General features: G+C 43.0%; 1 protein-coding gene across 1 annotated transcript in view; it reads left to right on the top strand.

The window, feature by feature from the left end:
• Positions 1-27,598, top strand: part of ACVR1C (activin A receptor type 1C) — a 51,334-nt gene that overhangs the window by 7,372 nt on the left and 16,364 nt on the right. Inside the window, exon 2 of the mRNA XM_045032673.1 lies at positions 18,682-18,912. Coding sequence (XP_044888608.1) covers positions 18,682-18,912 — 231 coding nt within the window. The remainder of the gene's footprint in view (positions 1-18,681; positions 18,913-27,598) is intronic.

Raw genomic sequence — 27,598 nt, 5'->3', positions numbered from 1 at the left:
TAAAGACTCCTTGTTGTTTTTGAGGCATGTAGTGTATGGATTATATTACAGTACATGTTGGCAGTGTATGGGACTTACATTATATTCACTTCTATAATGTATTTATTAAAAAGGGATACCGTAACCAGATATTTCCTTTCTTTTAAGAGTTTGTAAGTGCATGTGTAACCTACACACCTCCTGGATATGGTGTTCTGTCCCATCTGCTGGCATTTAGTGAGAGAAATAAAATGAGTCTACTCTACAGCCTTAGCTAATAGCCAGTTGGCTTTTAGCTCATGTGGTAGAGAGAGGCTCATGCATTAAGCTTCAGAGGTGCCAGGTTCAGTCCCACTTGCCGATGCCTGGGGTTTGTCAGCATTACACATGCTTTCCTTAAGAGACGTTGTTTTTTTAATTAAGTTTTTTTCTTTATGGGAATTAACAATAAAATGCGAAAACCACAAGATCATCCCTGTACATGTTATGAAAGGCATGTATGTTTCTGTGGATGCCATTTTCTATGTATATATGAGAAGGTGTGAGTGTAAAACGAACATAAAGGAGCAGATCTTCAGTTGGTGTAATGAAGCTACATCAGTTTACACAGCTGGAATCTGGTGCACAGTAATTGTCTAAAATAGCTTTTTTTCTTCAGAATAGGTGTGTTATTGGCTTTCTGTGTGAAAGGACCAGAGGCAGGACAAGCTGCTGTTGAGAATAGTCAAATAAGAGACGTGTCAAAATACCAAAAGAGAAAATCTGTTCATTATGAAAGAAGTAGTTGTGTTGAAGCATTGGCACATGACAATCTTTTTATGCCACAGGATTGCAGTCATAGTCAGCTACAAACACAGTGACTCTTGAGGCTGAATTCTCTGTCACACTCCTTGTGTTCTGCACAGAGTGTTACCAATAAGTTGAATGATAAAATACAAGCTTTAAATATTGAGCAAGGAGAAAATATTGTATAATTTGATGAACAGACTGGTATATGTATGTACAGTGTGTGAATGAGTCTTTCATTCAGTTTGTTAATTACTTTGCACAATTAGTAATTTCAAATTTGTATTTTTTTTATATATGGTAATGCACAAATCTAGCATATTTGTGTGTGTATGTATATGTATATACACACACACACACACATTTTTTTTCATGTCCTTCTCTTTATGTACTTAGAGAGAAGGAAAGAAACTAAAGAACCAAGCAGCTGAGCTATTCACACAATGTAATTTACTATTAAAATCAGCTACTATCTTGAGGGCCTTAAAAGTGGTCAGTATAGTACCAATCTTAATAATTAATAATAATAATAATTGATAATTCATAAAAAGCTAAGGTGAGCCAGGGACTATAGAGAGTTGAGTGTTACATCAGTAAGAAAATAGTTGAGAAGATAGAATGGAAAGAGGAATGAGCTATAGTACTGTAAGGCACCTTTGTACCCGTATGCCAGCTCTCTCCCATCGGCATAGAGCGGCTATATGGGAGACCTTACAGTGGTGAAGCTGCAGCAGTACAACAACTGTGCTGCTGTAAGGTCTACAGTGTAGACATAGCCTTAGTACTAGAGTGTAAGAGGTAGACCTGTCATGGAATAAAAACCTGTTTAAATGTTAGGAATCAAAATAGGAATAAATGGCTGCCAAATCTGACTTTGGAGTAGATGTTAACAATAAGTATCTGAAGTAGCTCTACTGCTAACATTGATGTTAAATATTGTTATTGACAGCTTGGAAGATCACAGGTTTTTGTTTCTTTGAAACCTGTTGAAGAGTTCAATATTGGAGGCCATAAAGGCCATTTGGTGTTCTTGCAGGTTAATTCCTATGCTTTTGTGAGAGAGACTGCAAAGATGTATCATTAGCCTCCGAGTTCCTTGATACAACACTGAGGCCTGGTCTACACTGCTGCTTAAGTCAATGTAAGTTATGTCGCTAAGGGGTGTGAAAAAATCACCCCTCTAAGCGATGTAGCTTATATTGACCCAATGTGGTGACTACACTGCGCTATGTCAGTGAGAGATGCTCTCCTGCCGACTTAGCTCCCACTTCTCAGGGAGGTGAAGTACTGAAGTTGATGGGAGAGTGCTCTGCCATTGACTTACTGCATCTTCACCAGATATGCTAAATTGATGCCACTACATCGATTGCAGCAGTGCCGATTTAGCATGCCAGTGCAGACAAGTCCGGAGACATCAGACTCTGAGGACAGCATTGGAACTTCTAAAAGAAGAGCTGGAGCTGTCCTGTCAATGAACTTTAATACTTGAGTCTAGTATAATAGTCTTCTCCACTTGCTGCTGGCCTGGTGAGGGTGTAGAAATGCTACTATTGCCAACTAATAGAAATTCTCCTTTAGTTTAAAGGTAACCTGTATGGGGAAGGGAAAAGTATCATTTTTTTTGTTTTGTTTTTCATTATGATGTTTAAAAAATACCTGAAATGTATATGTATGTTTAAAGGTTTTGTTTTCTGCTTATTTTGTACACTAGAAATCAGATCCCATCTAGTCTGGAAGACTGATAACTGGAGAACTAGTGAAGTGATGACATAAGAGCAAAGAGAATGAAAGCTGAGCAACTGAAAGGGAAGAGATTTGTAGACATAGGCCCTAATGTTTAGAAGTATTTAGGCACTGCTGTGCTCAGTGTTTGCAACTCCACCCTGATTTAGGAGCCTAGCTTTCATTTTTGATTTAGGCACTTATTGACTGTCAATAGGATTTTAGCCCCAAAGTGCCTAAAACCTGATTTCTTCTAAGTAGAGCAGTGCTTGCCAAGATTCATGCCCTGGTCAATTCCTCCATGCACTCACTTTTGAAGTGTATAACCTAGAGGTGCACAAAAACATTGGAAAATTTTCCACAGCATTTTTTGCTGATTCATTTCAGGCTATCTTGGGGGCCTTTATATTTTGCTTTTATGTTACATTTGACAAACTAACACTTTTTCTTCTCACAAAACAGCATTCTTGTGATGGAAAGAAGCCCATTTAAAATTAAAATACATTGAATGTGGCAGAGGTTTTTTTTATTTTCAAATTTTTAAGTTAATACAAAAGAACTCAAATATTGAGTCTATTCATCTCTCATTGTGACTATTTCACACACCTTTTTATATAAGCCATTTTAAATTTTATTGAAACAATACAATTTAGCTGCTTACTTGGCAGCATCTTGTTATAATCCTCCATTATAATGTCTCTTCTCTTCTTCCCTTCAGTAGCTCTCGTTTCATGGATATATAGAGTTTTAAGGTCAGGAGGGACCGTAAGATCATCTAGTTTGACTGGATCTAGTCATAGGCCATTATATTTCACATGGTTACCCCTGTATTAGGGTTACCAGGTGTCTAGTTTTCGACTGGAATGCCCAGTCAAAAAGGGACCCTGGCGGCTCTGGTCAGCATTGCTGACTGGGCCATTAAAAGTCCAGTGAGCGGCACAGGCAGGCTCCCTACCTGGTTCTGAATGACTTCCTGGAAGCTGTCTGCATCTCCCTCTGGCTCCTAGGCAAAGTGATGGCCACTGGAGGTCTGCATGCTGCCCCTGCCCGCAGCACCAGCTCAAGTGCTCCCATTGGCCAGGAACTGCGGCCAATGGGAGATGAGGGGGTGGTGCCTGCAGGCATGAGCAGTGTGGAGAGCCATGTGGTTGTGCCTCCACTTAGGAGCTGGAGGGAGATGCCGGAAGCTTCCTGGTAGCCACCTGAGGTAAGCACCCCCTGCAGCCTGCACCCCAGCCCCATACTAGAGCCATACTCCCCCTGCACCCCAACCCCCTGCCCCAGACTGGATCCCTCTCCTGCACCCCAATCCCTTCATCTCTGGCCCTACCCCAGAGCCCAAACCTGCAGCCGGAGCCCTCACCCCCCCCCAAACCCTAACGCCTGCCCCATCCCAGATCTCCCTCCTGCACCCTGAACCCCTCATTTCTGGCCCCACCCTGGAGACCACACCCAGAGCCCATACACCCTCCCACATCCCAGCCTCCTGCCTCAACCCAGAGCCTCCTTAGGTACCCCAATCTCCTGCCCCAGCCTGGAGCCCTCTCCTGCACCCCAAATCCCTCATCTCCAGCCCCACCCCAGAGCCTGTATCCACAACCAGAGCCCTCACTGCTACTCCCCCTGCACTCCACCCCCTGCCCCAGGCCAGTGAAAATGAGTAAGTGAGTGAGGGTGGGGGGAGCAAGTGACAGAGGGAGATGGGGTGTATGGGGGGGAATGGCCTCAGAAAAGGGGCAGGGCAGATGTGGGCCAAGGGTGTTCAGTTTTCTGCAAATAGAAAGTTGGCAACCTTACCCTGTATTGAGCCCAATAACTCGTTTGGCTAAAACATATCTTCTACAAAGGCATCCAATGTTAATATAAAGATATCAAGAGATGGAGAATCCACCTCTTCCTATGCTAGTTCGGTTAATCACTCTCACTGTTAAAAATGTGTGCCTTATTTCTACTTTAAATGTGTCTGGGCCCTGTGTCCAGTCATTGGTTCTTTGCTATGCCTTTCTCTGTTAGATTTAAAAAGATCCTGTTAGTAACAGGTGTTTTCTGCCTGTGAAGATACCTGTACACGCTAATCAAGTTACCTCTCAATCTTTTTTGGGGATAAATTAAACAGATTGAGCTTTTTAAGTCTTTTGTTATAAGGCATTTTCTCCAGCCCCTAAATAATATTTGTGGCCCTTGTTTTTTCCTGCTTCAGTGTTTCAATATCCTTTTTTGAAATGTGGACATCAGAACTGTATGCCACTATGTGTCTCACCAGTGCAGTACAGAGGTAAAATCAACTTCCTACTCTTACTCATTTCTCTCTGTATATCCAAGGATTGTGTTAACTCTTTTTTGCCACAGCATTGCACTGGGAATTAATATTGAGTTGCTTGTCTGCTATGACCCTTAAATCTTTTTCAGAGTTCTCTTTATCTCCTCAATACACAAAGGGCACTTTAAATTCATTTTAGGAATTTTAAATCATCAATCATGGCTTCAAAAGCCAGATTTAAAAACTTATTTTTCCTTTTCAGTCATGAAAACTGTAGACTCTTGAAGAAAATAAGACTAGTTTTGCAATTTTATTTGACATCTTATCTTTTGTATAGTTATTTGATAAGAGTCACATTCTGCCTGGTCCTTCAGCATGTGTGCAGTGATAGGGAAGTGTGACAGGGTGCTGGGCTGGGACTCCTGAGCCAGACCTCAGTCATGCCAGCTCTGATTAAGAGAGGTAAATTGGGGCTGGCTAGAGAAACCTGTGCCTGATTGGTGAAGGGGAAACAGCTGGCAGCCTAATTAGCCAGGGGCTATATACAGGCCCAGAGGAAGGAAGCAGGGGAAGCCAGAGAGGGGTAAAGGTAGTTCTAGCTCTTCTGGTTGTAGAGATTGTGAGGCCCTTAAGGCTCAAATCCCCAAGCTGTAGATGGTGAGAAAGTGGTGGGATTTCATCCTGTAAATAAACTGCACCGGTGATTGTTGAGCCAGAAGGTCTCTGAGCGACTTCTGGAACAGAGCAGAGGCAGGAGCAAAGGGGGCACTGCTACACTCTGTTACAGATGGCAATAAGATGCTTCTCTATCTGAGTAAAGGTCTGCAGTCAGTGGGTGAGGGACTAATCACTCCCTACTCCCGCTAGAGCTCATGGTGCCCTAAATTGGGTGGGGGAGGAAGCAGAGCTACGTATACACACCACATGCCAGCCAGTGCAGTTGGGAAATGTCACCATCTCATGAAGTAGTGTTGCCATGTCTGTGCACTGGAAGCTCTTTGAGGCATGTTTGAGTTTACTATGGCCTAAGTAACTGTAAACAGGAAATCCAGGCAGTTGTGCTAAATGAGACAAAAATCTCTCTCAATTTTGGGGTAAAATGTGGTTTGTTTTTTCTTTTAGATAGTTATCAACAAATGTGACAGTAAAAGTTTAAGTGCACAGTAAATGAAGTTATTCCAAAGAGAAACATTTATTCAGGATTTATCTTTTCCTCTCATCAGAGATTATGATTACAATAATACAAAATAAACACTTAATGTGTAACCCAATTTCAATTTTATTGTGATGCACTCTACTGCCCTGAAGCTACTGGGTATTACAGATAACCTTCCTTTAAATCATAATCCTAATGCTAATACCTTGGTAATCTGTATCTTTACAGTGAAAATGGCTTGGAGGTGAAGTGCAAAACCCTCTATGGTTCATAAATGGTATGGAGTTTGCTTAGTCCCTCAGTTTTTAATTTTTTTTTTCCAGTTTGTGGTAGACTCTTAGCCAGAGTGTGCTAAATGTACTCTTGCTTTTTTTTCCTTTTTTTTTTCTTTTTGGAGTTGTCCTATATACTTGTGGCATTTAAGTGTTTCTTTTAATTTTTTAAACTCCCTCCGCACGCCCCAAATCATTAAATCTTCCATCTGTTGTTCACTTATCTGGGTTGGCCCTTATATTACTCCTGGGGAAATTCTTCGCCACTGCAGTGCAGCAGAAAAATGCCCCCCACAGATTTTCTTTGCTTCCTTGCAGAAAGTGCTTTCTGTGGGGAAGTAAAGAGGATCTGCACCAGTACTCAGTCACCCCTTCCTGGCAGCTCAGTTCAGGCAGCTGGGACTAGTGATAAATCACTGGTGGGGTGGGGAGTCAGGGGATGCCCTGGCAGCCCAGGGATGCTAGTCTCAGCTGAGTGTGGGGGGGGTGGAAGGATGGAAACAGAGTTCCCCTTTCCCCTCCCCCTTCCCTACACAGAGTAACCAAAGCTGGGTCAGATCAATAGAGCCCTGCCTATCTGCAGATATCTGCTTCATATCGCATCTGCAGACACACACATCCACGGATCATTTTTGCAGATAGTGGATCAGATGCAGATACAACCGTGCAGGTGCCTGGCCTGTGGTGTCTGGCTCTGGCAGCCTAGGGGGGCACAGTGTGCTCAGGGCCGGCGGCAGCAGCCAGGCGGAAGTTTGGAGTTGGGGCAGTCCAGCACCCGCTCGCTACACTGCTTCCTGTCCAGTAGCTTGGGCCACTTGGGCAGTGCCAGCATCCCCACCATGGCCTGGCCTGGCAGCACGTGCCACACTCCCAGTCCCAAGCCCTGCCCCCAGCCATGGGGTTTGGAGCAGGGCCCCACCCCTCTGCCCCACTGTGATGCAACACGCACTGCTGCTACCATGTGCCGTCGCTCATGAGCCCCTGGGAGCAGCACATGCTGTGCCACCTCTTCCCCCCAGCCCCTCCCTCTGTGCTGCCCCTTCTCCCACCCCTGCACTGCCCCTTTCCCCCAGTCCCCATCCTTATGTTGCCTCTTCCCTGCAAGACCCCGCCCCCACTCCCTCTCGCTAGCCCTTGTGTTACAGCTTGCTGCTGTGGGTGCAGATACATGTCAAAGATGGCTAGTGGATCGCGGGTCGGATCGTAGGTTGATCCTGGTGGATGCAGATCAGATACAGATCCACATTTTTGTATCCACGCAGGGTTATACAGATCAAGCCCCAGAAACTTCCCCTGGCTGCAGGAAGCTCTGCACAGTGTCGGGTGTGTGTGTGTGTGTGGGGGGGGGGGGGGTGAGGCTTGGCGGGGTGGGGGTCTGCATAGGGGTTGGGTGGATAGGGGGAGCATCTCTCTGTATAGTGACCCCACCCCTCTAAACTCCTACCTACTGAGCCTCATCCCCTGTGTCAGGAGCCCCCTGCACCCAGAACCCCCCACTGAGCCCCCCCAAACTCCCACCCCACTGAGCCTCATCCCCCTGCATCAGGAGCCCCCCACCCCACTGAGCTCTAACCAGCTGCACCCTGACCCCCCAACCTACCAAGCCCATCCCAGCCTCCCCCAAGCCCTAACTACCTTCTCCTGGACTGCCCTGCAGAGACCCATTCTCCCTGCACCCAGGCTCGCTGCTAAGCTGCCCACACCCATATTGCGCCACACAGAACCCTGGTACTCTTGAGGGAATACTGCACCAAAAAATTAAAAAATGTAAAATTTTGCAAAGTTCTCGTATTTTAATTGTCAAAATAACGTAGAAACACAATAACAATATAATCACACCATTTTCAGTTATTTTGGTTATTTATTTCAAACGACTTGTCGGCAAATAATTGAAAATGATGTGATTATATTGTGGTTTTTTTGACAAATAAAATGTAGAATTTTGCAGAATTTTAAAATATTGTGCGCAGAATTTTTATTTTTTTGATGCAGAATTCCCTTGGGAGTATTATATATAGTGTTTAATGGATCTGAATTGTTACTGGTAAAACTGAAGAGTGCTAAAAAATATACTATCCATTTGTGCTTTCCTTTGAATCAATAAACTAATTGCTAGTTTAGATCTTTCTACTATATGCAGGAGCATGGATAACTTTTTATTTGAGGGAGTTAGGGCTAAAAATAATTGTTGAATATTACTTTGAGTCATTTTGTACCATGATTAAATTTTTCCATTTGTGATAAAGTGAGATAAATGAGCTTCTGTTCCAAGTTCAGTGTTTTCTTCCTTGATTGATGTGATCCCTAGTTTTGTGTTTTTTTTCTGGTGGGTGGAGGTGAGGGGGCCCCTACCCGCAGTTGGCTATGCCCATCTGTATGTGTTCATTTCACTAGGCTATGTTACATGTTATTCCCACCATTACCATTGGTCACACTGAAGACTAAAAGAAAAAAACATTTGTCTTTGTGTACGTAAACTGTGAAGATTACTTGCTATTCTGAAGGGGGAATCATCTTTTCCTTTAGCCAGAGCAGCGTCTTGCTTACAAATGGTTGTGTGCCCTCAACTCCCATTGAAATCGAACGGACACAACTGCCTTAAAGGTCATACTTCTATCTGAAAATATTTCCCTGCTATTGTTAAAAGTTCCCCCAATAGTTCTATACCTGAAAGATTAGAGAGATTTTTCTCTGTTTTCATTCAGCATGTGACAGAATTTTGTGTGTATTCAATTTCCCTGTTTACCTTGTGTAGGCCTGTAGTCAGTTTTCTCCGTTGTTTGTGTGGGTCTTTCACAGAGCAATGCAGAAGAGACACAATTTCTAATAAAAAAGAAATGATAGCGTAAAACTGCAAAAAATGGCTGAGATATTGAGAAGCTGGTGTTGTGTATATGAACTGTTTTTTTTTCTAAATTAACTAGAGTTCAAGTTGGTGATGTCCTTTTAACCTCAATGAACCAGAAGCATAAAATTAGTAAGTCTGTTCTGAAGAACAAATATTTAATGACTACAAAATGTTGTCCTTCAGAGAGTAATGAATGATGTTATGCTTCTCTAGCTGGTCCCCGCCCATGGTGGCCTTGTCCACCAGACTTTGCTGGGCCATAGTACCTATCTGCATGTGGTGTGTAGGGGGATGCACAGGCACTTTATATGACAGCAGCACTTCCTTATTTGGAAGTGTAGGGCTTGGTAGATAAGTGCTGCTAGAGAATTGCATCCTTAAGGAATTGGGCAACCAGGACTGGATGCCAAACATAGCTGCTTGAGGCCATGAAATATTTCAGTCTTGTCACTTTTCTCCTAATTTCCCAAGAACAAGAGAATGTAAAGTTTTAAGGACACGTTATTTTGCTTTCTTTCTCACTTTCCATTACTAATTCATAATCTTTTCTATCAAAGCTTAAATACGCAATTTTCCCCCTTTGGATTATTTTGTCTTTTTCCAATTCACAATTATCTTATTTTGCTACATTGGTTCTAATGTTGTGAAAGTTCTTTTGCTTACATCTCCATCAGTGCATCATCAGCAAAATGCATATCAGTATCTATGGGAAAGCAGTTGTGTTGTAGGGGAATGCTATGCATTCGTTTGGGCTCTTCTTGTGCGTGGTTTGCTAGATACCGTATAGCTGATGCTAGCAGTGAGGAAATAAGCAAGATGAATTTCATCATGTTCAAACCATTATGAAGACAACTCTTCTCTCTCCTTTCTTCCTCACCCCCAAAATTTTTAAAGAAAATGTGTGTTGAAAATTTCCCAGCCTCTCCGTGGAAGTAGGAGATACAAACTGTAGCAGAATTGTTGTGGTTCTGTATGTAACCTTTCTGCCAGGTGGAGTTGGCAGCAACAGGGCTGAGTTCAATATGTAGGGGTTCCTCTTAATAATACAGAACAGAACTGGCTTGAGCCCAACCCAGTAATCTGGGAAAATTTATCACCACCTCCCCCACACGCAGGCACTAGTCTGTGTAGAACAAAAGGGAACTTTTATTAGAAGGGAAAGGGAACCAAACATTAGTTTGGGAAAACACTATTACCACATTCAAAAGCATGCAATCATAACCAAAAACGCGACCCCGCAGTGCATTGGGCAGTGTCCTTTGCCTCAATTTCCCACCTTGCGGTGGGAGAGTCTGAGAAATGAACATATCTTTAACACATCACTCCCCTCTCCCTCCAGTGCACCTCACTCACAGTTGGCTGTCCTTGGTTTCACCCAGAGTTCAGAGGTGTGTTCATAGGAGTTCACCTCCCAACTCAGAAAGGGGTTGGGGTGGGCATTGACCAATGTCTCTGTGGTCGCTGAGTGCCTCTGCAATTGCTGTTTGCCACTGCCTCTGCTGTTTTTGTCAGCTGCTGCTTGCTTGCTTGTTGCTGTTGGACACTCACTGCCACTTGTGCGGTGCATGTTCTGAGGTTCCACCGCTTAACTCAGGTCTTTAGTGATTTCACTGTGTAGCAAGGAACCTCACTGCCAGTACTGCCTCTGCATTGTCTTTCATTTCACCCTGTCCCTGCAGCTGGTCTAAGGCGTAGCCCCTAGACCTGCTTATCAGGGATTTCAGCTCTGGTAATCACTGAACAGAAACAGTGACTATCAATTGAGTCTAATCTGCTCTGCCTTTAAATGCTGGAGAGGGGAAGGTCAAATGGTGTCTAGGACTCTTTAGCCAAAGTCCACACCACCAGGTAGGAACACCTGTCCCCATACTCCCTGATCTTCACTGGAATTTGGCATCCCTGTCCCCCGCTTAGCAAGTGAGGCTAAGTTTAGGGTGACCTCAATCAGGGCAGGCCTAGGCACAGTTCTGTTACCCTTTACTCATACAATAAGGATAACAACATTTCATTACCCCCTACATTTGAATACTAGAGTGATTTGTAAACTAAAGCCAGCCAAAATTGATCATTTTGGGAAAGCAGTTCCATCATGCTGCACACCTAGACAGAGTAGGTGTATCTATATTCCTGAAGTCTCTTTTCTCCAGTGCATCACTAGATGTTGGAGGAGAGCTCATTCATACCCTGCTTCATGCAGCATGGGGGTCCTGGTAATGTGGAAACCATACCAGTAGACTCTGCATCCCCCATTATTATAGAACTAAATTCAGCGAGATCTTTCTCTGCAGGCATAGAAGGATGATGGAAGTCATGGGTGAACTTGGGGAGTGGTTGGAACATATCAAGTGGGTCTAGTGGATCAGTACAGGTCATAATTGCTGTAGTAATAGCTGGCTTTAGTAATAGTTGTAGCCTGGCCACATAAATGTCTTCCCCCTGCCCCTAACCTGGACGGCAGGATTTAATTCACCCTCTCCTAGAGTCATTTTTAGTCTGGTTTTGTTGCATGGGAGATCAGAATTTCAGCCCTTAGTATCCATGAAAAGTGTCAACTTGGTATCTGGGCATTTTGTGAAATTCTAGTCATCAATCCTGTGCCATGAAGACAAAGCAAAAACTAACATTAATTGTGGTATAAAACAAATACATCACCCTAGCCCTTTAGGAAGGGAGGTGGGTGGGGAAGGATGAGCTGCAGACTAGAATCTTGTTTTCTACCAAGAGCACAGATATTTTTTTCTCTTCCTTGAACAGGAAGATGTTGAAACTGTTTTTTTGGCTCTATAGTGGTGTCAGCTGAATTGACCTTTCTTCCATAACTTTAGATGTTATGGGCTACTGGCCTTTAGTAATTCTATTGAATTATTACTATTATAGGCCAAGGTAGGGCTGCTGCACTGCCTGTCGTTAAGGTTGCCTGGCACTTATCATTATAAGATCCTGTTTTCAACTGCTTATAATTTTGCCAAACTAACTATTTGGGATGAAAATGTGGATGCCAACATGCCTCAGTCTCTGTGGGTATAGAATTTTTTTTATTTTTATTTTTTAAATTTTAGTCCAAATTGTTTGGCTGTTTTTGAGAACAAGGCTAGGGAAGCATAAGTTATTTTGCCCATGTTAAAAAATGCAACCTTTTCTTTGAACAGCACTAGCACCCCTGTGATTTGGAGCAGGGGCCTAAAATTTGGCAGAAGGTTGCCTTTGTGTCAGGGACGTATCTTTTGCCATCTCCATAAAAATCTGCCCAAGTTTGGCCAAGTTATGAAAAATCACATGCTCAGTAGAGATGTCTTTGATTTCATCAACTAAAGTCTCTGAAGCTTCCATCCTCACTGAGTGTGCTTCACCTCACAGCTCCTACATATGATTGGACATGCACCATCCCCAGAGAGAGACTGAACATGCTTCCTCCAGGTCAGGGCTTCACAGGTGAACCCAGACTTTCCCTGTAATGGCTGCTCCCAGATGCTCTGGGCTGAGCTGGGGTAGGGATCCTTTCTCTTCTGTGCCCTCGATGACCCCCCTGCTGGCATACAGGCAGCATAGAGGAGAAAGGTGTCTGATTGGAATTAATTCAGTACAAAACTTGGACTGTGGGAGAGGAAAAGGAAATTTGGACAAGGAGTCTGATGAACCACGGAGAGGGTGGAGAGAAACTGGCACTGGCTGTGCAAACAGACTCGGACTGGGAGCTGGAGGAGTGGTGAGGGGAGGCTGGGACTGGGAGCTGGATGGGGAAGGGAGGGAAGGAACTGGTTGGCAAAGATATTGGAACTAGAAGCTGGTGCAGAGAGTGGGACAGGAGCCAGTGAGGAAAATAAGTCAGGGAGGAGGACTTGGGATCCAATTGGCTGGGGTAAGAATGTTGAGATCAGATGGGGGGAGTAGAAGGGGAGTGGCTGGGAGAGGGAACCAGTGTGGGGAAAATGGAGGCAGGGCAAGTCAGAAGACAAGTCTGCCTAATTCAGAGCAGGGTTATTAACTTGCATCTCCCACGTCGTACGTGTGTACCCTAACCACAGGCTATTGGCTATTCTGAGGTGAGTCTCTGATTTTTTGCAAAACATTTTGGAAAGTCTCTGGTTTGTCTCTGTGGAATGGGAATCTTGGAAATTTTTGCGGGATAGGAAAACAATTTCCTGCACATCTCTAGACAGATGGCAGACTGAAGCAGTGCCTGAAGTACGGCAGTAGAAAATACCACTTTGCAAGTAATAGCTAGGACAAGTGCTCAGGCAAGGTCTGTAGCTGCCCTTAGAACTATCTGCATGATTTCCAACCAGCTGCATTTGGAATCGGACCCCAGCTGGTGCCAGGTCTTTGGTCAAAAGGAGGAAACTGGACATTGTCCAGAAAGGGAACTGTGCAAGAATCACAGGAGCAGCTTTGTCCCATTCCCAGTATCATGCAACCATGAAGATGCCAGGACATGAACGAAACCATCCATCATCTACTTCAGATTAGAGCAATACAACATGTTCCCATCCTATTTTTAGCTTCAGAGAGTTAGGAATAAACAGAGCAGGGCTCCATCTGAAACATCTGAATCAGTTGCTAAAGGAGGCCTTTTTCCCACAGTCCCGTTTTATAACCCCGCAGACAATTGTTTCATTTTGCATATGAAGACCATCTTTTTTTATTTTCAGTTTCAGTCATTACCACTTGATCGGATAAGTGCTACTGAGATCTCTTCCAAGATTATGGTCGAGTTAATATTGGCTTTAAGGGAGAAGGAAATTCATGTGTTTCTCCTCCTGTACAATTTTTCTGATCAGCCCTCCATGCAGAGAGAACACTGAAATGAAGACACCGTGTTCTTGGAGTATCTTGAATTCAGGACAAACACAGACACATAATGCCAAGGAAGTCAATTATAGCCAGGGGCTGAGGATGACTACTATCAGGTGTAAGGTCTCATCTCAGAAGAATGTTAACAGAAAATGAAGGTGGCCATAAAAGAAAAGTGACACCAAAGAAAGAAAAATCTGGTTCTTATTGAAGTCTGTTGAGATTGCTGATTTCACACAGACCTGCTTCAATGAACCAGAGTTCATATGAAATTTAGCCAGCAATTCTTGTTGTCTCCTTTGCCTCTCATCGTATCACCTCCATTGTCAGAAATCAAGGCCCCATTTATGTTCTCAGATTATTAGATTTTTTTGTAATGGATCCATCCTTTAGTGAGCAAGGCAGAGCTATTCTTATGTTAGGTGTCAACTGGGGGTAGTGGAGGGGGCTCATTTGAGTCCCAGTTCAGTCTAGGGAATGATGTCAGACCTAGCCTAATGATTCATTGATGTCTTGGTGCATTGTTCCTTCCCTGGTTAACAGACTTGTTCTGATTGTGCCATCAGTGTGTCTGATGGAGTTTTCATAAACAAAATAAGAACAACCCTATATGCCCTATCACTGAGAAAAATCAACTTCTCTTGTCCTGAGTATAGCAGAGATTGTTATCTCTATGTGTAGTGCCCATAGAGGAGGAGATGAACACCTACGTGGTAAATGTTGAATTAAGCAGAATGGAATCTCTACTCCGAACTATCTTCACTCATTGTAAGTCCATTTGATGGGCTAGTGATTTGACTTTCTGTTTTTGAACACAGCAGTAAAAAGCCCTGTGGCTTCTCCATGTTTCAAGATCTGGGATGTGATGTGTTGAATGATCTCTTGCAAAGATGGGCAACGTCTCTGCTGTATGCCTTTTCCACCTTTTCAGTCCTCCCCAGGACCATATAAAAGATAAGAAAGAGAGAAATAGTGATACTCTTTCAGACTTTGTCTGAAAAGGCAATGGCTCTCAGGTCTGATTAATCTAGCCCTGGACCTTCTGAGGTCTCCTTCTTTCAGAGGCCCGCTATTGCAAAAATCAATCCTCCAGACAGGTTAAAAATGGACATATGGATGAAGTGATTAATTCTCATGTTCCCTAAAAGGAAGCCAGTAAACATAAGGTATTGTTCTTGTGGTACAAAGTACATATCTTAACAACCAGTGCACTTGCATAAGGATGCCCAAGCCAAAAGGTCAAGTCTTTGTGGTTAATATCAGCATGTTTGACAAAAAGAATTTTAGTACAAATGCTAACATTAGGTGCTTGCTTTGGGCAACAACCATTATTCTAGACACACAAGGTGATAGTTTCAAGGTCATGCTCTTCGTTCTACTCCTTAGAGCACTACCCAGGTTGAACCCCTGCAGAAAGTGTCATTATACTTCCTTTCCTTTTTAGTAGATGACCTGATAGCTACTGTCTCCAGTAAGGCAAGTTTCTGAAGTTGGGAGCTTTCTCAGATGAGAGCTAGCATTGCACTTTTTTTTCACAGAAGTAGTCCTCACAACTTGGAACATGCATTCCCAAAATAAATTAAAAAATATTCTTCCTTCTCTTGAGCATCTCAGAGTCCAGTCAATCTCAGGGCAGAGTATTCGTGTCTCCTATATTGAGATCTGCTTGGTGGCCACATGGCTACCAATACATAAATTCATCTATTCTGCATTTTGGTCATCTACTCTTTAGTCAATGCCATTTTTGGCAGAAGTCTTCTCAGTGCCTTGGTGCCCAGAGGAAGATGGAGGATATATAATATACCTAATTTTTTATGTTTGTATTTAAAGGTTAATCTTGCTTCCCACCCTGAAGGCACTCTATGTAAATCCCACTGTAATGATCTGTGGACCTTAGCACAATGAAGAATAGGAAAATTTATGTGCTTGCCTGAAATTTTCTTTTCTTCAAGTAATAAGGTCCACAGATTTGGCCCACTCTGGAGACAGTGGATCATCCAGAGTAGAGAAGGAAATTGACATCCAAAGATTTGGGATTGTTTGTTAGGGTTAGTTTCCTATGCTCTGCAGTAGGAGAAATTATTGAGCTTGTATATATTTAACACAATCTGTAATTCAGGAAAGTAAAATTGAATTATCCTGGCTGTGGAAGTACTCAATTGGAGAGAACTTCAGGGTGCGGGGCACTCCTCTTCAGCCAGTGGCAGGTGTGGTTCTGTTCCTAAACTACAAACAAGCTGAAGAGCTCATTATAATGTCCCTGTGGACCTTATTATTTAGAGAAAGGAAATTTTCATATAAGCACAGATACACTTTCCTGTCCTTTTCATTTGCCCATTGTGCAACTTAGGATGTCTTTTTCTCCTTACTCCTGCTGGTCTATTCAGCAGGATTCAAGTATAAAGTATAAAATGGCATAAATAGCAGAGCCGAGTGAATAATTAGGTTTTTTGCAAATACTTTTTCAAATTAAAAAAAAAATTCTGTTTAATTCATGCCTGTCATATTTATCGTCTACAAACATGAGGTGCAGAGCTTCATTAGACAGAATGCCAGAGAAAAAGCAAATTTTAAGCTCAAATGTCAATATGTAGCAGAAAGCAAACTTCAAATTGTACATTTGATTGTGATGTGTGAAATTGTATACACTGAGCTGGTTAGTTATGTCTAATTAGGAAATGGAAACTATACCATATGATTTATATAACCAACAGTCCAGCATCTTTGGGGGTTTGAATATCAAGTATTTGCAATCTAATTGATATGGGAAAGTTTTCATGACGACATTTGTGAATTTGAAGAATTGATCAGTTTCATTCTGCTCTCAAAAACAGGCAGAGCTTGAGTATATTAGTCACTCTGAATTATTTTTGCAGCTCTAATAGTAAAAAGTTGGACTAGTTTCCATTTTATAAATGGTGTTTTCTTGTATTGTTCATGATTAATAAGTAGTAATTGGTTCTAATCATGAATGAAAATTGGGTATGCTTTTAGAAAATAGGGGTTCAATACCAAAACTGTCTGTTTAAAAGAGTTGCTTAAATATGAACTGTACCAAACAGTCATAAAACATTGGAGATACATGGTAGAAGAAGTAAGGGAAGTTTTTTGACTTTTTAGAAATGACATTGGGTCCAATCTTGAGGTATTATGACACCCACCTGTTCCATGGGCTTGTAAATACTTACATGGAGTCAGAATAATAGCCGTACCCCTTGCTGAAAAGAAGAAAAGAGAAGGGAATAGTTTCTACCCTCCTCTCCTGGGAAGACCAATGCAATGGAGAAACTAGCATTAAAACTGACAGCATGTACTCAGAGTGACCATGACATTTTTTCTTTTCAATAGAGCTTGCAAAATATAGTCTTCATTAATTTATACTGTGATCTTTAATTATTAGGCATTCTTTAAAACAAGCAAAACTTTTATGCACATTTGACAGCTTGATTTGGGGGGCAGAATTATTCCTGTAAATGCCTGGGCCTGAGGTAAAAGGCAGCAAATGCATCTGTTACTTGTATTTGATCTACAGGGATGGACATGTATTATAATGAATTTGTAGCTTGTAAACTTTTTTCTTTAAAGTAGTGTACTATTATAAAACCTCCATTCACAGTATCAAAGATTTATTTTTACAGAAATTAATTTAAGCCTTTCAGTACCCCAGCAAGGTAGGTATATGTCATAATCATTTTGCAGATGGATGTGTAACCCATGCCTGCTTGGTGTGTCACTCTGTCCCCATTTAGAGGCACCTAGACCACCTAGAGATTGATGAGCCTACTACAGTCTTGGCTAAGAGACATGTCTTTTAGCTCATGCAGTAGAGATGCATGCATTAAGCTCCAAAGATCCCAGGTTTGATCCTGACTGATGATGACTGGGGTCTCTTGGTGTTACAGATGTATTATGGCACATACATGGTGTGTCCATGAAAGCACTACAACATGTCAGTGGGATTACTCAAATGCTTTAAGTTAGGCACATGCTCGGGGAGGAGACATGCAGGGTCAAGCAGCCAGCCTGGGTGGGGAGGGGAAGAGGTGGGACCAGAGCCAGAGTGGAAGGGGTGGGGCCAGTGCTTCTTCTGGCTGCTGGGATGCTGTCTGGTGCAGCACAGTGGCTGCCTGGGAGAGTGTCTGGCTGCTGTGGGCTGCCTCCCGCCCAGACTCAGCTTCTGGGGACAGCGGCTAAGTGAACCAGAGCCTCCTATTGCCCCTGGCATGCTCGGCCCCTGTCCCCAGAAGCCGAGACCCAGCAGAGAGTGAGAAGCCGCTGCTGCCCCTCCCCAGTCAGGCTTTCCCCCAGGCAGCTGGCTATGCCACACAGAGCAGCGACTGAGAGGAGTTCTATCCCGCTCCCTGCCTGGGTCCGGCTGCCAGGGAGAGCAGCTGAACAGGCCATGGGGGAGCCAGTGCAGTGGGAGGACAGAGCCCCTTCCCCCCCGCCCAGCAGGTAATGTGGGGCAGGGAGAGTGTGGGGGCTCTGGGGGGGGGAGAGGGGGCTGAGAGACATGAGGCAGTCACGTGTCCTTCCCTTTAGCTTGTGCCCCCCTAATATGAGGAGGCACCAGTCATCTATGCACATGCTTAAGTACCTTGCTGAATGTGAGTGTACTTAAGCACACGTATAAAGCTAAACATGTGCATCAGTCTTCTGCTGAGTGATAGCTTAGAAGACTTGGCAGAAGTATTGCAATGAATCCATGGCACAACTGAGAATAGAATTCAGGAGTCATGACTCCCAGTCTCCTTAGCTAAACAAAAGACAATCTTCCTTGCTCTGAATTACTAAATAAATGTACGTTGTATGTTCTGAAGTATTATTGTTTTTAGTGAAAAATAATACTTTTAAAAATATTTTTCAGGTCTGAAGTGTGTGTGTCAGTTGTGTGAGCATACAAACTTCACCTGCCAAACTGAAGGAGCATGTTGGGCTTCAGTCATGCTAACTAATGGCAAAGAAGAGGTGATAAAGTCATGTGTATCCCTACCAGAACTGAATGCTCAAGTCTTCTGTCACAGTTCTAAAAACATTACAAAAACAGAATGCTGCTACACCGACTTCTGCAACAATATAACACTCCACCTGCCTGTAGGTAAGCAGTATCTCACGGTTAGGCTGTGTTTGAATTATCATGACAGGAGCAAAGATATATTGCAGTTTTGAATAATAGAATATCAGGGCTGGAAGCGACTTCAGGAGGTCATCTAGTCCAACCTCCTGCTCAAAGCAGGACCAATTCCCAACTAAATTGTCCCAGCCAGGGCTTTGTCAAGCCTGACCTTAAAAACCTCTAAGGAAGGAGCTTCCACCACCTCCCTAGGTAACCCATTCCAGTGCTTCACCACCCTCCTAGTGAAATTTTTTTTCCTAATATTCAACCTAAACCTCCCGCACTGCAACTTGAGACCATTACTCCTTATTCTGTCATCTGGTACCACTGAGAACAGTCTAGATCCATCCATAGATCCACATTCTTCCCTCGGACACTTGTGTAGCTCTCACTGTAGTCCGTGGAAGGTGTGTGCACAGCTGACAGTGGAATGTTGGTGAAGGAAGTAAAAGAAATTTGATTGCTTAAAAAATCTTTCTAATGGAGTATCTTAGTATAGACTTCAAACTGATTTACTGGTGTCCTCTTTAGTCCTTTCACAAAATTGTAACCACTATAATGGAGACGTACTGTGTAGCAGCAGCAAAGAAACATACATTTTGGCTGTGAATTAAAGATTGCTTGGTCACAGAGAGCTGTGTGTGTTTTGCCAAGGGAATGGGCCCTGCAGAAATTTTCATTCGATAGTTTCACAGGTGATGATGCTTTACAAATAAATGGTAAGACCAAGTTCCTGCTCCCAAGGATTTTATAGTCTAAACTGGACATACAAATATTTAAAGGTTGAGGCCGGAATTAAATGTCTTGGATATGCAAACAGGATAGAGAGGTTGGGAAAACATTTGTACTCTTCCAATTAGGGGGATAATTATATACCCATTTTTATCTTGCTAGTTGTTAATTCTGTGACTGAAACTCCCCTCCCCCCCATGGGCAGGGGGATATCTGCATTTGTTTTTTTATTCTAACCATTAGTACAGGCAGCTGTCATGACTTGTAACATCTTTCTCCTCATTTTGACTAGTTACTTCTAGAGTCCTGTAATTTTAAGTGGCATGTCATTTTTGATATATGTGGTTGAGAAATTAGTACAGCTCATGTTGGAGTCTGTTAATATAAAGATCAGAAGGGCAAAGATGGGAGAAAAAGTGTGTGGTATTGCTTTCTGTACAATTCAGGGCCAGTCTTGAGTATCATGTTTATTTGGGACACTGCGATCACCTTACATTCTAAGACGCCACTGTTCAGTACATGAGAGTGAAATCTTTTCTTTCTATAGAATCAGCAAAATTGTTTGTTTGTAAATCTTGAGTTTTCAAATTCTGCAAAAGGGTTGTAGCAGCTGTGTCACAGTGCGCGACTCACGGCTGCGGCACCTCCTGCTGGTCGTCTCAAGGAATTGGTGTTTCTAGCCTCCGGAGCGCCCTCTGCAGGCCGGTGTCCCACTGCCGCTGGCCCCTGTGTCCCTCCCAGGACCCGGTTCCCTTTGTCTTTGGGGTGCTGCCCCCTGGCAAATACCCCCATAGTCTCAGGGTCTCCCCAGGGGAATCCCCAACCCTCTATCCCCACCTTGTCTCAGCTGTGGGTTACTGCCAGTCACGATCTAGCCCCCACTCACTGTGGCAGACTGCCATGTAAAAGCCACTCATCATAGGCAAGGGGGGGTTTGGATCTGCTGCCTCTACCTACCTGTAGCTGCCCCCTGCAACCGCAGTACCTAATTGGCCTTCCACTAGGCCACAGCCTTGGGGGGTTTCCAGGCCAGAGCTCCCCAGCTCCCTTGGCCTTCCCCCAGCCCTGCTCCACGCCAGGTCCCTCCCTCTCAAACCTAGAGGGAGTCTGTCTCTGGCTTCTGGCCCCAGCCCTCTTATAAGGGCCAGCTGGGCTCTGATCAAACCAGCCTCAGCCTGATTGGGGCGTGGCCCCCAGATGAGGCTGCTTTCCCCAATCAGCCCCGCTTTTCCCTCCCTGCCACTGCCCTCTCCCCGGGCTGTTTTAAGCATTTTAAGGCAGGAGCGGGTGACCACCCTGCTACAAGCTGCCAGTGTTACTTGGCAAGGTTCAATGACACACCAGTATAAGTATGGATTCCTGGTTCCAATTAGAGAGGCAAGTGTGAGAGAAGGGTTTACTCTTCTAGGAACTCTATACCATAAAGTTGGTGCCGTATTTGAGTCTGGTGTTCTCAAAAATTGTAACAGTGAAAAGGTTATTTGCTGCTTTTTCCATTTGGGAATAAGTTACAGAAAAACATGGCACTTTTCCCCTTCAGCAGTTTTTAGTTAATCCACTCCTATTCCAATAATCTTTCAGGTGGTATAGCATTTATTTGTGAAGCTTGTTATTTTTATACAAGATGTTAACATATTCATAGTCTGTATTATAATTAGTCATTTATATTGTGATGTTACATAGCACTTTACTCAGCAAGTTATATATGTCTGTTGCTCTGAAGATTTATGCTGGATTACAAAAATGAGACAGGGGACAGCAGTTCAGGGAAGGCAGAAGAAGGAGGAATTACTGATGAAATGAACAAAGGGAGAAAGATTCCTGGAAGCTGTAGGTTAAAGACGTAGTATGAAGGAAGTAAGATGGGTAGTGTCAGGGGAGGCTTGGTAAATGAAAAATGGGAACTCCATGTATAGGGAGCAGCATAATAGAAAGACAAAGATGAAAGTGTGTGACAAGATGGGAATAGTAAGAGGAGAAATGTTGGGAGAAAGTGGGACACTCGGAAATGAGAACAGAGGCAAGGCCTTCTAAGTGAAGATGAGGAGCTTGAATTTGATTCAGTAAGATGAGGCAAATGCAGAATCAAAAGGGATGTGTGTGGTAACTTCCATAGCGGTATTTTGGAGAGACTTGAGGTGAGTGGGAGTATTTCATGGTTTTCTTACGAAAAGATGTGTGAGGATATAATAAGCAAATCTGACCTCTTGCCTTTTCCACACCAGCATTTATTCCTCTGCTTTTCCAACCTCCACCATCTTTCTGGCTCATGGTTGTAGTCTATGTTTGGGGATGTCTTGTATGGAATTTTTTCTCCATTTCGTCTGGGCCTGCAGGTCATCTTTGTCTCCCGAGAGACCAGGTCTGGGTACACAACAATGAAAGCAGATGCTGTTGCAGAAGTTTGCACCTGCAGAAGAAAAAAAGACGGGGCAGGATTCTGCAGAAAATTCTGAAGGGAAGCAGGAGGCTTGCAAGAAGGGGGTGCTGTCTTACCCAGTAGTTTAGGGGGAGAACTCTCACTTGGCGCTGACAGAAGGAAAAAGGACTTGGGAGAGGGAGGTGAGACTGACTGCAAAAGGGGAAGTGATAGGTGGGTATACTTTTCTCAACTCCCAGTCAATCACTCAAATTAGAACCTCTGGAAGGAAGAGTATATTCCTTCTTGGGAGTCTGAGATAAATCTACTTAAATTTACATAAATATTTACAACCCTTAAATATTGATATGTTGCAGGAATGATCCTTTTCAGTTGACACTTGCAGACAGATACTAGTAGTAATTATGTTCTGGTCAGCAGCTTTACTACATGCACACAATACATAGCACAGTGAATTAAAATACTCTTGATTTAATAAAATGTTCAGCTATTGGAAAAATGGAACAAATTTAACAAAATATTCATAGATGTGCTTTCTATAGCTTTGTGTCTTTCCAACATTTGAACGGGTAGTTGCAAAACATTTGGTTTCCTATTACTGTTAGCAGTGAGGGTAATCTGCTTGGGCTAAAAACTGAGCCCTTTGCCCTACACATTTGGGAGAGTTCATGCTACATGGAACTGCAGAAGTGCCAAGGTTACTTGATTGCTAATCTTTTCTGACAGTCCTTTTACATATTATTCATATTACAGGACAAACATTGTCTAGGTCCAAGTGAAAGCAGGTTTCTTGGAAATTACTGGATTTGTAGGCCCCAAACTCTGGATCCCTTAGGGCTGCTTTTCCCTATATTTCTGGTGCAAAGTGTCCCCGAAGCTGGTGTGTCTGTCCCTGGAAATATTAGAGACACAAGGTGGGTGAGGCAATATCTCTTATTGGACCAGCTTTTGTTGGTGAAAGAGACAAGCTTTCGAGCTAAGAGTTCTTTCTCAGGTCTGGGAATGGGCCTTAGCTAAATACAAGATCAAGCAGATAGTTTAGCATAAGTAGTTAGCATGCACTCTAAGGGTATGTCCACACAGCAAAGAAAAACCCACAGCTGGCCTGTGCCAGCCGACTTGGCTTTGCAGGGCTCATACAGTGGGGCTATTTCATTGCTTTGTAGGCTTCTGGGCTCAGGACAGCTCCACAGTCCAAACACTGCGAGCCTTTGTCTGATGGCACAGGCCAGCTGCAGGTTTTAATTTGCTGTGTAGTCATATCCTAAGGGACCATTCAAGGTGAAGTAGCCCAATAACATAGGACAAAAAGTGGTGGTGGGGTGTGGGGTGTTAATGGATTTCAGATGGTTATAATAAGTCATTAAACCAGTGTCTTTATTAAGACCATGGTTTTTAGTGTCTAACAAAGTTATGAATTTAAGCTCCCAGGCTTGTCTAAGAGCCAGGATAATGGCTTTTGTGCCAACCATGTTCCTGCAGCTGATATGAGTGTGTCCAGGGGAAGGATGTTGCTGGAGTTTCCCTGAATCTTGGCTATTTCCAGCTGCCATAATGGCACGTTGAGACCACTGACAGTTACTGTGTAAAATAGCTGCTTCTTACTCAGCAGATTTGCAGACCTCTGAATGTAAAGCAATGTCTGTTTTGCCGCCATGACTAAAATAAACATTACTGGTCTTTACTCCCATGAGCACAGCAGAACCTACACTGCTGAAAGAGTAGAACTTTAACTCTGAGGAACAAGTAGTTGCAAAACATTTGGGCTGAAAATTTACAAATACTTGTGAGAAGTTTAAAGGGAGTTTGGTGAGAAGTTAATATTTGAAGATAATTAACATTTTGGTCACAGCATCAATAGGAATTGACCATTGTCTGCTACTAATTTTCTTTTTGACTATGAAGGCCACTGGTTAAATGAATGGGGAAAAGAAGCTGTTTGCATTAGAGCAAATGAGAGCACAATCAGGAGCAGGCATGTGTTCAGGGGCGGCTCCAGGTCCCAGCACGCCAAGCACGGCAAGCCGTGGGGGGGCGCTCTGCCAGCGCCGCAAGGGTGGCAGGCAGGCTGCCTCCAGCGGCTTGCCTGCGGAGGGTCCGCTGGTCCCGCGGCTTCGGAGGACGTCCCGCAGGCGCCTGCGGGAGATCCACCGAAGCCGCGGGACCAGCGGACCCTCCGCAGGCAAACCGCCGGAGGCAACCTGCCTGCCGTGCTTGGGGCGGCAAAATCCCTAGAGCCGCCCCTGCATGTGTTAATGATCAATCTGTCATCACTGTGAAATTATGAACACAGTGTTAAAATAAAAAACAAAACAAAACTGGGGATAGTTTAATGGTTTGCCAATGTGATTTAGTGCCCAACTTGTGCCCTCCACAAGACCTTATTTCCATTGGCATTTGGCATTTACTGCATGCAAATATTTGTGTGCCCAATTTCATGCTTAATTACACTTTATTGATAACTTAAAATGTATTCTTTGAAATTATATCCATGCTTGTAATCAGACTATGTCACAAACACATAGATGGGTATGTTTTCAGATCAAGGTGGACAAATTCTCATTATACAAAAATTTTAAAAGCAGAGCACAAGAAATGCATAAACTTTGCCCACAAATGTAAGATTAGTTCAGAAGGAAGAACAGTTTTGACTGATAATCTGGGTATGCCATACTTCCTAAAACAAAAGCTCAGGTTCTACATATGTCAAAAGTGACTTTTTAAAAAGTTGTGTTAACTGATGACAGATGTGTCATGAGGGATTCTTACCAGAAGGCAGTTTGTTTACTTTGTGCAATTTGTCTGTTCATGAATTTCCTTAGTAAAAACATAAATGGCAACATGTACTGTTCAACAACAGAATCTTTCTGTCAATTCTCTCATTGTTTTTCCTCCTTTTGGCTGAGACAGACAACTTGATTTTCTTGCATGAGCCAAGACTAATAATTCTTTTTTTGCATCTGAGGAAATGGAAAGGTGCGACAATAAAAATATGCAAATACTAACACAGTCTGGATAGCTAAATTTTGACAGAATAACAGCTCCTGGCAGTGACTTGATTTATATCCCTTTATAAAATTTGCCCTGGGTTAATGTTAATAGAGTGCAAAATTAATTTGCATTGATCAGTATTGTCTAGGTTTTTATGTTGCTTGGAGTTTTTTGCTTTTGCTTAATATTTCTAATTCTTGTGTTTCCTGCACAAATCTGTGACTTGAGTTGACCTTTCTCTGCCAATAGGTAAAGTCCAAACAAATCTTGATACACTGTTTCCTAATGGGTCATCTTTTGCTTCTATTTCTAGCAGGGGAAATGGCTCTATGTACTTTCAGTGTGTAACTGGTTATTTTGAGGAGTTGCTAATAAGATCTGTGAAGTTTTTTTTGTTTTTTTTTGTTTTTTTTCCCCCCAGGTTGCAAACTCAGGTGACTGACCTTCCTAGTTTATCATATTCCAACTTTGCAGTAGCTGATGTACAGCTACTAGGCTATTGTATAATTTGGAGAGACTTTTGGCCAGGTCGATGTATAATTGAGGAAGAAAAAAATCTGTGATGTGGGACAAAGGAAAGAGAAACCATGTAATGTGCATCTCAAATGTACTAAATATGTCACCAAATCATGGACTGCTCGTACTTAGAGATGTGTTCACTGAATAAAACCCATCTTCCCTATCATCAAATATACCTGAAATATTAACTAAGACAAGGCTTTGGTAACTTCTCATGCTGCCGTGGATCAGGGGCAAGCTACACCCATGATCTTTCCCCCCAGTGTGTCCAGTTGGCGCTGTTTCCAAGTGACAAGCTGTTGGGTAAACACCATTATCCCCAATTTACAGCTGGAGAAACTCATGCACAGAGTTGTGTACAGGCTCACAAAATTGTCATGAAACTTTTTCTGCCCAGGTGCAAAATCGACTAGCTTGCCCTTTTCCATGATGACAATAAAAAAAACCCCCAATAACTTTATTGGCATGGTAAGCAATATTAGTATTACCTAACCTAATATACTTGTGTTCATAGTAATAGGATAGACTGGTCTTAGGCAATATATGCAGCTTGTAATGTTATTCATTTATGATTTGGTGACAAACTCATACATATGATGAGATACAGACTCTACTTTTAAAGGTTTAGTTTGTTCTCCCCAGACATGCTTCTGGGATTCCAGCTTCAAAGAGGGGGGAAAACTGGGAGAAAGAGTGAAGAAAAAATTGACCGCTTTCATGTGCACTTTGTTGCTTGACACCAAAGCACTGAAGGGAGACAGGATATTTATCTAGACTTTGTGCTTGGGACAGACTTTTTTTTTTGTAGAAATTACATTTTCTGTCCTGTGTCTCGGGTACTACAATCCAGGAATAGAATAACGAGGATTTATTGGATGAGATTAAAATAACAATAGTGTCACAATTTCAGGGTAACTGCATGTGTATCACCACCTCTGCAGTCCACTCTAGGAGTGCCCAGATAGGTCTAAGAGTTCCAGCCATCACCTGTCTCTGGGCAGGAAACCTTGTTCCGCTCCCATCTTACCGGGAGTTTTATCCCTAGCAAACCAGTCTGCCTATGAGCCAGAGCCTGTGTGCAGTTTTCTCTCCACGGTCTATGAGCAGTGTATTGCCAGCAGTTACAGGTTACCACACAGCTCTTGCTAAGCAAGCATGTTTATTCTTAAGGTAAAAAGCATTTTAGAGAATACATAATAAAAACAATAAACAGATTTAAACGCACACACACTAAACATACGAGGAATCACTCTTCAGTCTTATGGGGCTCTAGGAGGTCAAAATCTTTACAACCCTTCGGCAAAGGTTGGAACACACCTTAGACCAGAAGGTTCTGTCCATTTGCTGGATTAGAAGGGAGCCCCTGAGTCAGTTTAAACACAGCTTTTCTACGTCAAAAGCTCTTTGTCCGCTGGTTTCTGGAAAACCCAGTTTGATCCTGTAGATACCATTTTTAGACTCACAGCCCAAGCCTTGCGAGCCCAAGTCAGCTGACATTGGCCAGCCATGGCGCTAGTGTTTTATTGCAGGGTAGATGTGCCATTAGTCTAGTTTTCTATTTGTCTGTCTTGATGGAATACTGTAGGGAATGTTCCTGCTCTTTATGTACTGATGTGTGGATGATCCCATGAAATATCCAGTTCCAGCAATGTTGTGACTATATTTACTGCATTTCCTATAGTGTCCTATTCTCATTCCAAGGAACTTCCAGAAGTCCAATTGTTTCAAGGAACACTGAGGAGTTGGTTTTGGGGACAAAGAGCTGATTTAGTTATTTTGCTCTTCTGATAAACTTCTAGCTGTGGCTCCAGTGGACCCATCTGTGTTGAGTTTCCTGAGATTTTATCTTTTACTTAGTTTACTCTGAATACACAGAATGAGATGGGGAGTGTGTGAGCATGAGGTGGGGGGTTGGTAAGCTATTATTTGTGGACGGTTAGTTTGTGTTGCATGGATTTTTTTTAATGAACTTTTTGTACATGCAGCCAATGCCTTGGATCAGTGGTTCCCAAACTTTAACAACATGTGAACCCCTTTCACTATAAA

The sequence above is a fragment of the Mauremys mutica genome, chromosome 10 (genome assembly GCF_020497125.1).
Source record: "Mauremys mutica isolate MM-2020 ecotype Southern chromosome 10, ASM2049712v1, whole genome shotgun sequence".
Classification (NCBI taxonomy): Eukaryota; Metazoa; Chordata; order Testudines; family Geoemydidae; genus Mauremys; species Mauremys mutica.
This window is presented reverse-complemented; position numbering and strand designations above follow the sequence as displayed.